Source organism: Macrobrachium rosenbergii, chromosome 37, assembly GCF_040412425.1.
Source record: "Macrobrachium rosenbergii isolate ZJJX-2024 chromosome 37, ASM4041242v1, whole genome shotgun sequence".
Taxonomy (NCBI): domain Eukaryota; kingdom Metazoa; phylum Arthropoda; class Malacostraca; order Decapoda; family Palaemonidae; genus Macrobrachium; species Macrobrachium rosenbergii.
In genome coordinates this window covers 22463156-22475263 of record NC_089777.1, presented here as the reverse complement: position 1 = coordinate 22475263, position 12108 = coordinate 22463156, and the positions used below count along the sequence as shown (strand labels likewise).

Below are 12108 nucleotides of genomic sequence, written 5' to 3'. Positions count from 1 at the left end.
TACAGGTTCACTGAGTAAGAAATCACCTTTATTTTGATGTTGCTTGAATAAGAACTGGCCGTTATTTATAAATTGGCTGAGTATGCAATCATCGTTGTTTAGAAGTTGCTTGAATAAGAACTGGCCGTTATTTACAGGTTCAGTGAGTAAGCAATCACCGTTATTTAGAAGATAACTGAATGACTAATCAGCGTTATTTATTTGTTTTTGAATACGCTATCTCCGTTATTTAGAAGCTGACAAAATAAGCAATCGCCCTTATTTAGCGGTTGTTGAATCAACTATTGCCGTTATTTAGTAGCTGACGAAGTAATTTATCGCCGTTACTTAGCAATCCCTTTTAGAAGCAATCTCTCATTATTTGGTTAATATTCAGTTAACGGATCAACTACTATCGTTATTTACCCGTCAGTTATGATCAACCATCGTTATTTAACAGTTAGAAAATCAGCCAGCGTTATTCAACAATCCATTATATTATCAATTACTTTAATTCAGTGGTTAGTTAAATAATAAGTTACCATACCTTAATTTAGCAGTTAATTAAATAATTAATCATTATTTAGCAGCAGTAAAAAGTTAATTAGCGTTATTATTTTATCTATTTATATATTTTGCCTATAAAACGTTACAATTTCACTGACCGTAGCAATGCACAGACATTATTAGCTCTTGGGGTACAGCAAATACAGAAACACTACGTTATTAAGCGCTATTAGCAGACATGATGAGGTAATCAAATCACTTGAGTCAGTTAATAACGCTACAATTCTATAAACTGATGTAGATATGTCACTAGCTAGACCAGTTAGTACAATTATGACCTAAAATATATGAATGCTATAACTAGGTCAGTGGGTAATAACGTTATCAAACATTATTATCAATGTCACCAATCTGAAATACGGTTATTAAGTGGGTCACGGAGACTTGTGCTGACGTCAAAGTGGTCATTACAATAACGGCAATAATAACATGTGACAGATTATCTGAGTAGCCATTTGCATTTTACATAGGAAACATAAGATAATGCCTGTTTATACACTCACATGAATTTTTTATACTTAGAAGAGATTTATGATGCACTCTGCAGTTAATGAATATTTTTCCCAATATTTAATGTCGATCCTTTCAGATATATATATATATATATATATATATATATATATATATATATATATATATATATATATATATATATATATATATATATATATATCTGAATCACGAAAATATGGAACGTGATGAATTAAATAATTAAAGACAAAATCCACGAAGGAAAGAGCAACAATGGAGTGCTATGAGGCCTTTCGACTGTCGTCCTTTACTTAGCAGACTCGAAAGGCCTCGCAGCACTCCATTGTTTCTCTTTGTGAATTTTGTCTTTATATATATGTATATGTATGCACAAAAACAACACACACATAATATACATATATACACACACACATACACACAACACACACACACACATATATATATATATATATATATATATATATATATACATATATATATATATATATATATATATATATATATATATATATATTTACTATTCAAAATTTCCCATTAGAAACCACTACATTCTCTGGGAATTAAACAATTCAATCATTATCCAGACCTTGTCGGTTAAATGCATTCACTGAGGAACCTCTCTCTCTCTCTCTCTCTCTCTCTCTCAAGACCTTCTATGCCCCATAGCTAATGAACGGAATACCCCTGGGGCGTTTGCCCGACTCTTCCTGCCCTGAGAGAGGTGCGTGATGGTACCCAGGTTCTTCTTAATAGCTTGGCAAGAAAGTCAAAGCAAAGACCACATGGTCTTACTGGTAGCTTGTCGAATAAAGCCGAGAAAAGACCATTGGTCTTACTAGTAGCTTGGGGAAAAATACAGAGAAAGACCATTGGTCTTACTAGTAGCCTGGGGAAAAATATAGAAAAAAAGACTATTGGTCTTTTTATTAATTTGGGGAAAAGGATAGAAAAAAGACCATTCGTCCTACTAGTAGCTAGGGAAAAAAAGGATCGGAAAAAGATTCCTAGTAGCCCCGGGAAAGGGATAGAAAAAGACTCCAAGGTCTTAGAAATAGCTTGAGGAAGAAGAAGGCAAAGTTAAGGCCTCATGTTCTGACTAAACTTTTGACGAAGAAGGTCGAGTAAAGACTCCCAATTTCCTCACTACAGTTTGTCAAAGAAGGGCAAGACTACTAAAAACTCTTATCACCATGTAGCGAACAAGTCCAAGAAAAGACTCACAATTCTCATCTATATCTAGAGAAGATGGCCAAGAGAAGACTCATAGTTCTTGTCGATATCTACAGAGGAAGGTCAAGGAAAGCAGACCTCAAGTTCCTACCGACAGCTTGGCGAAGGAGGCCAAGAAAAGATTGGAAATTCTCATCAATATCTAGCAAAGAATGCCAAGGAAAACAAACCTCAGCTTCCTACCGACAGCCTGGCGTAGAAGGTTGGTTGGTTAGCTAGCTAGCTAGACGGCTATACCTACGCGTTCCGGAAAACAGCTCGCGGTAATTGTTGGACACGTAACCGCCGCTGTTATGGTTGACCTGCAAGAGTGAAAGTAGCGACGAATGCGAGTTTCGAATAAAAAAAAAAAGAGAAGACGAAGAAGAAGAAGTGGAAGCAGAGCTATGGCGGTTCACAATAGAACCGGCTGAGATTCTTGCAGATGTGCATTCAATGGACGTCACATTTCTGCATCGAAATGATTCGTTTTAAGCAGGAATGAGTCCGGGTAAAAACGGCTGGAAAATGAGAAAGGATTTTCCACCACGAAATGCACAAAAGATCTTTTTTTGAATGAGTTGCAATTTGATGTTGCAAACAGAAGGCAGCAGATGCTATGGTAGTTTTTCTTTTTTTTTTTCTTATCTCTACCTTTCCCCATAGAACCACTGGTTCTTAACCTTTTAATTACCACGCCCCCTCTCAGAGTTGGTCCTTCCCTCCACGTCCCCCTTGCACCAATAAGTAAAATTCCTTCCCAGATTGAAAGGAAAATAAAAAAAAAGAAAAAGAGAATGGGTGTTTTTATTCTTTTAGGAATGAATTAGCGAGATACCTGACACTGCTTCTTAGCGACTCTTGTTAAGAGAATAACGAATATAATTAGAGAATTTTTAATATTTCCCTAGGGCTCGCGCCCCCCCCCCTTGGAAATTGCTGGTGCCCCCCAGGTTAAGAACCACTGCCCATAGACCATAACCTGTTAAGATACAGTGGCGACGGAAGTTCTCAAAAAGTCTACGGGATTTACCCGATGAAAATCAACAACAAGATCATGTGTTTATCTAAAATATTATTGTTGATATTTTATCATTAGTTTTCTGATAAACAGCTGTTTATGAGTGTATGCAATAATTGATTTGTATGTCTGTTTATTTGTGTCCACTTATTTATTATATAATTTTTATTCTTTCCTCTGTTTTTCACTAATGTCACATACGGGTTTTCTTGTAATTCTTTGCACCTGATGAATAATAATAATAATAATAATAATAATAATAATAATAATAATAATAATAATAATCTTTACTTTGCATGACCATGAAGAAACTGGTCCGCAACAAAAACAGCCATCAACCCTGTGCGTTAATCATTATGAAATGAAGATCGAGAGAGAGAGAGAGAGAGAGAGAGAGAGAGAGAGAGAGAGAGAGAGAGAGAGAGAGAGAGAGAGGGGATACAAAACACGTGTTACAGCAACGGGAACCAGTCTGCTTAAAACCACTCTGAACCGGTCGCCCCCCAACATTCTTCAATGAAATGTATACAACAGGGCTTCTCCTTAATTCGCTTCGACGACGAGGAGGAAAAGGATAGGCGAAATAATTCTCCGATCAGCGAATGTTTTTCTCCCGGGGGGGAATCGGATACCTATCGCTTAATTTGATCAAGTGCGGCTGAGTGATTACTCAGTTTGCCTTCCGATGAAAGTGACTGGCTCCAAACACCGAAGTTTCGTATATGTGTAAACATATCTTTGTACCCATTGGCCTTTTTCTTATTTGGAAGGGGAGGGGGGGAGGGGGGGGGGGATGGGCAGAGGGACAGGCAAGTCATCAGGGACGCGGTTGGCTCAAGCAGAGGTACATATATTTCAGTTTATATATATATAAGTCATATATATATATATATATATATATATATATATATATATATATATATATATATATATATATATATATATATATATATATATATATATATATTGACATTAACCTGATTCACAACAGCGAAAAATTTATAATCTCAAAATATTTCCTATAAGATACATAAAATACCAATTTTGCCCATTAACCTGATTCACAACCTCCACCTATAAAATATATAAAAAAAAAAAAAACCGAAAAAAGAAACAAAACAAAGACATTAAGGCTTGTCTTCCGAAATTATGACAACCATGCCATAAACCACTGAGAAATCATGTCATAAAATTTGCCATAACATTTAGATTCAACCATCGCGCCATTTCATGTCATAAAAGAGACTCAAAGAGGCGCCGCCATTAAGCCATCAGCAGGAATATATCACAGAATTTATATCACTTAAAAAAAGAGAAAATTCCGTAATGATAGAAGAACAAATGAATAAAAATATAAAAACGGACGCTACGTGAAAGGTTGTGGGAGAGATTATTCCCAGGGAGAGGCAGGCGTGCAACAACAACCCGTTGTCACTTGCTGTTGTTGTTGTTACTTGTACTGGCGTTGTGGAAGTCAGGCGGTCTCTTGCTTTGATGACTGGGCAGACTTTTCAGATGGGCGTCAAAGACGGGCGTTCGAGAGACGTGTACAGACGGGTTTCCCGGACGTGTGATGGGCGCTGTAGAGACGTGTACCGACGGGAGTTAGAGAGACGTGTACAGGTGGGTTTCCCGGACGTGTAATGGGTGCTATAGAGACGTGTACCGACGGGAGTTAGAGAGACGTGTACAGGTGGGTTTCCCGGACGTGTAATGGGCGATATAGAGACGTGTACCGACAGGCGTTAGAGAGACGTGTACAGACGGGTTTCCCGGACGTGTAATGGGCGATATAGAGACGTGTACCGACGGGCGTTCGAGAGACGTGTACAGACGGGTTTCCCGGACGTGTAATGGGCGATATAGAGACGTGTACCGACGGGCGTTAGAGAGGCGTGTACAGACGGGTTTCCCGGACGCGTAATGAGCGCTAAAGAGACGTGTACAGACGGGTTTCCAGGACGTGTTAGGGGCATTATGGAAACGTGTTTCCCGGACGTGTAATCGGCGTTACAGAGCCGTGTACCGACGTGCTTCCGGGACAACGTCGTTATTACAGTACTTCACGCACCACGAAGCTACCAAAGGCCTCCGAAGCAGTTGCACGGTCAAAAGCACACACAAAAACGTACGTTCAAAACAGAGACGCCTCCTCTGTACGTACCTTCACGCAGCGAGAAGGGGCTCTCCCTGGAATACAGCAGCCACATGGGGACCAAAAGAACTCTCCTCCCGAAAGACGAAACTTCCAAGTTCCTCGCGAGGACGGAAAAGGACCGACGAAATCTCGGAGCACAAGATGCAGTCGGGTACCACTACAGGAGAAGACTTCGAGTCACTACCACAGCGTGCGTGTGCGCGTGTACGGGCGCGCGCGCGTATGTGTGTGTGTGTGTGCGCGCCTGCCTCTCTCTCTCTCTCTCTCTCTCTCTCTCTCTCTCTCTCTCTCTCAGTCACTGGTTCATTAGCATTGGTTGGTCGGTGGGTGAATGGTTGCTACAAGGTGAGACCTTATCCCCCCGACAACGGAATAGCGGCAGGCACAGACGAACGTAACGCACACACACAAACGGACAGACGGGCAACACAGACACACAAACACATGCACGCACGGACAGACAAGGCAACGCAGGCAAGCAGGCAGGCAGGCAGGCATGCAGGCAAGGCAAAAGGGAGGGTTTGGTGGCTGAGAGAGAGAAGCAGGTGGGTGAATAACTTGCTGTCCTTCAAAGATGATAATGCTGATGATGATGATGATGATGATGATGATGATGGTGATGAGGACGACGACGTCGGATGAAACTGCTACCGGCACCCCTTCCCCACCCCCTCCCCACTCCAACATCCCCCTCAATATCCCCACCCACCTCCCCCAACACCAACACACAAACACGCACAGTTAGAATCCCGGGGAACCGAAGGACATGACACTTGCTACGCCAATGTTTGCGATTCTTTCAGGGATGTTCCCGAGCAAACGTTGCCCGGAACGTTGACATAAAATGTAAACGTTGCGTTGAAACGTTTGCATTTTTCTGGGAAAATTAACGTATTGCAAGACTTTAGGAAGTTTCTGGGGAAAATTAACATATTTTAAAACGTTTGCGTTCTTTTGGGGAGATTAACAAATTTTAAAACGTTTGTGTTCTCTTGGGAAATTAAAAAATTTTAAATTGTTTGCATTCTTTAGGGAAAATTAACAAGTTTGAAAACGTTTGCATTCTTTTGGGAAAATTAACAAATTTGAAAACGTTTGCATTCTTTTGGGAAAATTTAAAAAATTTTAAACGTTTGCGTTCTTTTGGGAAAATGAACAAATTCTAAAACGTTTGCGTTCTTTTGGGAAAATTAACAAATTTTAAAATGTTTGCAATCTTCTGGGGAAAAAATGAAAAAGTTTGTTTAGGGACGAGAAATTAACAAGTTTTTTTTTAACAACCTTTGATTCTCATGGGAAAATTAAAAATTTTTAAAATGTTTGCATTCTTCTGGGAAAGTTAAAAAAATTGTAAAACATTTTGGGAAAATAATTTTTAAAATGTTCGCATTCTTCTGGGAAAATTTACATATTTTAAAGTGCTTGTTTCTTCTGAGACAATTAACATATTTTAAAACATTTGTATTCTTCTGGGAAAATTAACAAATTTTAAAATGTCTGCATTCTTTAAGGGAAAATTTAAAAAATTTAAAGTGTTTGTACTTTTCTGGGAAAATTAAGAAATTCTAAAACGTTGGCATTCTTTTTCTTACTAAAACGTTGGCATTCTTTAAGGGAATTTTTGATCTTAAACTTGAAAATTCTTCGGGGGGAATTTAACGAATGCAAATGGATTCATATTATATTTATTATATTTACTGTACATAAAACGTTTATATGACCTTGGGGACATTTACAATCTCTGAAAGATTCTCTTTTCAATTGTCTAAAAGTTTATTATTATTTAATTTTTTTTTTTTGTAAATTCACGAGAACTAAAACCATTCCATTTTCTGTGGATGTTTACGAAATATAACAAGTAAAATATGCGCCGAAGTTTCTTCGGCGCAATCGAATTTTCTGTGCAGCCGCTACAGCGTATAATCAAGGCCACCGAAAACAGATCTATCTTTCGGTGGTCTCTGTATAATGCCGTATGAGCCACGGTCCGTGAAACTTTAACCACGGCCCGGTGGTGGTCTATCTATATAGCTGCCAGAAGTATGATTATGGCTAACTTTAACCTTAAATAAAATAAAAACTACTGAGGCTTGAGGGCTGCAATTTGATTGGAGGGTGGATGGCCAACATACCAATTTGCAGCCCTTTAACCTCAATAGTTTTTAAGATCTGAGGGCGGACGGAAAAAGTGCGGACAGAAAAAAGTGAGGACAGAAAAAGTGCGGATGGACAGACAAAGCCAGCGCAATGGTTTTCTTTTACAGAAAGCTAAAACTCACCTACAAATGCTAAAAAGTGTAAAAGTTGTTCTGGAATAAATTTACAAATGCTGAAACGTTTTCAGCATTCCTTGGGGAAATTTCAGGAATACGAAAAGGCGGGCGCTGTAATTTGTTCTTTCTGTAATTCACTTTATGCAAAGGCATACCATTTAGCACTGTCATCCTCTTTTCTCCTGAATTGTTTTTTTCGTAAAATTATGAAATGACAAAATAAATGACAATGGAAAGACGCTTCTTATAATCGAGTGAGAGAAGGCTGTGTTTTATAAAGGTGCAATGCAGATGTGTATATATATATATATATATATATATATATATATATATATATATATATATATATATATATATATATATATATATATATATATATATATATATATATATATATATACATATATATATACACACACAGATACACTATCATTGATGGTGCAATGACTGATACCACATATTGTTATCACAGCAAAACGAGGCCACTGACGATAACATAAGCATTGGTTATCTTGTTAATAACAAAAAAATTGAAATCATGTTTTGTAGGCAACAACTCACTGATAATTGGTGCGGAAGGCATCGCATAAAAAATATGAAATATCTTAAAAATTATATATATACAATAATGAAATGGTATAAATAATATCATGAAACACAGTTCAAATAAAATTTTGAAATATGTAATACTATCAAGATATGATATAATTTTTACTAATTTTAGTACAAATAAAATCAAACCAATGCGTAATGACAGTCATAGCTCAAATAAAATTTCAAAAAAAGCCATGCATAATATACCTCAAAAACATATTTGAATCTAAAATTGAAAATCAGTTTTATAACAGCAGTGTTTATATCCGTTTTCTTTCACAGCCACCTTTAATAAAAAACAGAATGCAAAAGAGATAAAACTCAAATTCTATACTAGTTTTAGTGTATATAAAATAAAAGCCACATTTAATAATAGCCGAAAAGCATATTTGAACCTAAAGGTTAAATACAATTCTACAATAAAACATTTACATCCGTTTTGTTTCAAAATTTTGTTCTTCTACTTCTTCTTCTTGAAAAAAAAAAAATGAAAAATTGAAAGTAAAACAAGACCATCTTCGCAAAACAGGTCAACAGAAGATGAAATTCAATTCTATAATGACAAAACATCCATATTTACAATTCTATAATTAAAAATTTACATCCGTTTTTTATAAAATCGTCTGTTTATTCTTCTTCTTCTTCTTCTTCTTGAAAAAATGGAACCTTTGAAAACAAAAATAACAGGTCAACGGGAGAAAATTCACTTCTATAATGACATTTACATCCGTACATACAATTCTATAATTAAAATATTTACATCCATTTTCTTTCAAAATCTTCTTCTTTTTGAAAAAATGGAAAATTGAAAGCAAAAAAGACCAACTTTGCAAAACACGTCAACGGGAGATGAAATTCAATTCTATAATGACATTTACATCCGTACATACAATTCTATAATTAAAATATTTACATCCGTTTTCTTTCAAAATCGTCTACTTCTTCTTCTTCTTCTTCTTCTTCTTCTTCTTGAAAAAATGGAAAATTGAAAGCAAAAAGGCCACCTTTGGAAAACAGGTCAACGGGAGATGAAATTCAATTCTATAATGACATTTACGTTCGTTTTCTCGTCACAATCTAGTTCTTCTTTTTCTTCTTCTTCTTCCTTTTCTTGAAAAAAAGGAGGAACTGAAAGCAAAAAAGAAAGTCTTTGGAAAACAGGTCAGCGTCAAGGATCAGCCGCTAATCAATTCGAACGGCTCCTGAAAACATCAAGGGACAGAAGAAGGATCACAAGCAACATCCTATAAAAAAAAAAAAAAAAAAGGTCCTTTGAACTGGAAAACATCCTTTTCCTTTCGTGTCGCGTTACGATTCCTGAAGACACGTCAGTCACTTACTTTCTCTCTCACTGTCTCTGTCTCTGTCTCTCTCTCTCTCTCTCTCTCTCTCTCTCTCTCTCTCTCTCTATCATGTCAAGTTACCGTTCCCAAAGACGTCACTTTCTTATGTCTCTCTCTGTCTCTCTCGTGTTGTCTTACGATTCCTAAAGACGCCATTCTCTCTCTCTCTCTCTCTCTCTCTCTCTCTCTCTCTCTCTCTCTCTCTCTCTGTTGCGTTACACTTCCTGAAGACATCACTTTCTTATCTCTCTCTCTTTCTCTCTCTCTCTCTCTCTCTCTCTGTATCTCCTGTTGCATTACAGCTCCTGAAGACATCACTTTCTTATCCTCCCCTCTCTCTCTCTCTCTCTCTCTCTCTCTCTCTCTCTCTCTCTCTCTCTCTCTCTCTCTCTGCTGAGAAGGACTCCAAAGCCCAAGAACAGGATCGGGATTACTCGATTCTATTTTGGGTATCTGCTGGGATGAAGAGGAGAAAGAGTAAAGAGGAGGAGGAGGAGGAGGAGGAGGAGGAAGAAAATGGAGTCTTTTTCTTCTTCTTGTCTTTCCTCATCTCCTTCTTCTTCTTCTTCTGCTGCTGCTGCTGGAAGAGACGAAGAAGCTTTTAAGGTTAGTGTGCAACAGCCCGTGGCAGCAGCAGACTCGAAGAACAGCGGAGCGCACAAGTTAGATGTATGTCAAGGTCTACTACTACTACTACCGTCCCTCGTTGCTGCTTTTCCTCACTCTTCTTCTCTCTGCAACAACAATTATTGCCACCAGCACCGACAGCAACAACAGAACTTTGTAACCCCCTTACCCCTCCCACCCCCCACACCATTAAAACTATCTGATGGAAGTGCCCTGAGGAACCTACCCATTCGCCCACACAGTTTTACAGTTCCACCTGGCGACTTCTTCTTTCAAATTCTCTGAGGAACTGCCTTCATTAAGCAATGGTAATTCGTACACAAGGCATCCCTAGTTTGAGATTTGGGGAGGGGGGTAGAGGGTTGAGGAAGGCGGAGAGGGGGGGCTATTCCCCCACCCTCTTTTCTCTGACACCAACTTGAAGGACCACGTGACCACTTTTTTTTTTAAAATTCGTCACTAATGTGACCCTTTATAAAGTATGTAGCTCATTGAAAACATCCCTAATTTAAGGGGGGTTTCTTTTGTGGTGGAGGGTGGGGACAATTCCCCCTTCTTCTCACAGCAAAATTTACGGGCCAACCAACTCCCTCTCTTTCCCCAACAAGGACAAGATCCACCTTCATGAGGTACTGTGCCTTCGACTTAAACATTCCTGGTTTAAGCCTCCCTCCCTCTCTCCCCCTCTAAGGGGCAAGGGATTGGGGTGGGGGGTTAGGGGATAGGGAGGTTGGGGAAGGGGGTGGGGGCGCTATTCCCCACTCCTTATTCTAGCCACAATAACTCAACCACATGACTCCCAAACTAGGAAAAGATCTCTGATCGTAAGCCAGGGTATCTGAAACTCAAGACGTGCCCAGTTCGAAATACCCTAACAGTATATAAAATAATAAAGGCATAAACAAAATCCCCAAAGACAATTTCCTCATACACCCTCCGCTTGAATTCATCGACATTCGCCTCACGTCTTTGCTTGAAGTACTTCTTACTTATTCATTTCAATTATCGCTTTATTTTTCTAAGCAAACGCTTTCCTAATAACCCACATACCCGCGAACAAAGCCACTGCATGCCATGAGGGTATATAAAGCCTGTTTACCCAAAGAAATCGACGGCTCTTTTACTTTGGCTTCATTAAACTAACTCAAATTATCGCCAGTAAATTCATTAAACGCAAACCTCCCATTGCAATAGTGGAGGTCTCCTCCGAGCGAGGTTGCCAAAGGTCGCCAGACTGATTAAGGAAGAGGCACCAACGGGGTAGAAGAATGCCCGGGTTTATGTGCTGCTGATACATTCATGCCCAGAAAACTTCCTCCTTAAGGATTAAAACTTTTGTCACTGTGTACATTTTGGTTCATTTTGAAATTATAAAACAAAATAATATTGGAAAAAATATACCAATTCTTGCATATATTAGATTTTTACAAATACAGCAAATATTGGCTATTTGTTTATACAGTTATATATATATATATATACATATATATATATATATATATATATATATATATATATATATATATATATATATATATATATATATATATATATATATATATATATAATAATAAACATGATATAAAAATAAGAAACTGGACTAGTCCTGCTAAATACGGCAAAAATATATAAACAAAAATATTACGTAAAAATACACCAAAAGTAAAAATATTTATTTAAAATCTGACAAATTATAAAAAGTTAGGCACACCCGGATACAAAAAATATAGAAAAGACAATCTCTTTGAATAACATAATTCAGAGAGAGAGAGAGAGAGAGAGAGAGAGAGAGAGAGAGAACAATACCAGCCTTTATCATCTCTAGTAGCCATTAGCCATTTGAGT

At 37.8% G+C, this 12108-nt stretch overlaps 1 protein-coding gene across 2 annotated transcripts in view; it reads right to left on the bottom strand.

Annotated features, from left to right (window-relative positions):
• EcR (Ecdysone receptor) overlaps positions 1 to 5590 on the bottom strand; it is a 262376-nt gene extending 256786 nt beyond the window's left edge. The window contains exon 1 of one of the 2 annotated variants that reach the window (XM_067081783.1): positions 5433 to 5590. In XM_067081783.1, coding sequence (XP_066937884.1) covers positions 5433 to 5478 — 46 coding nt within the window. In that variant the 5' untranslated portion in view covers positions 5479 to 5590. The remainder of the gene's footprint in view (positions 1 to 5432) is intronic. The other variant, XM_067081782.1, reaches the window with a different exon arrangement.
• Positions 5591 to 12108: the final 6518 nt, after the last annotated feature.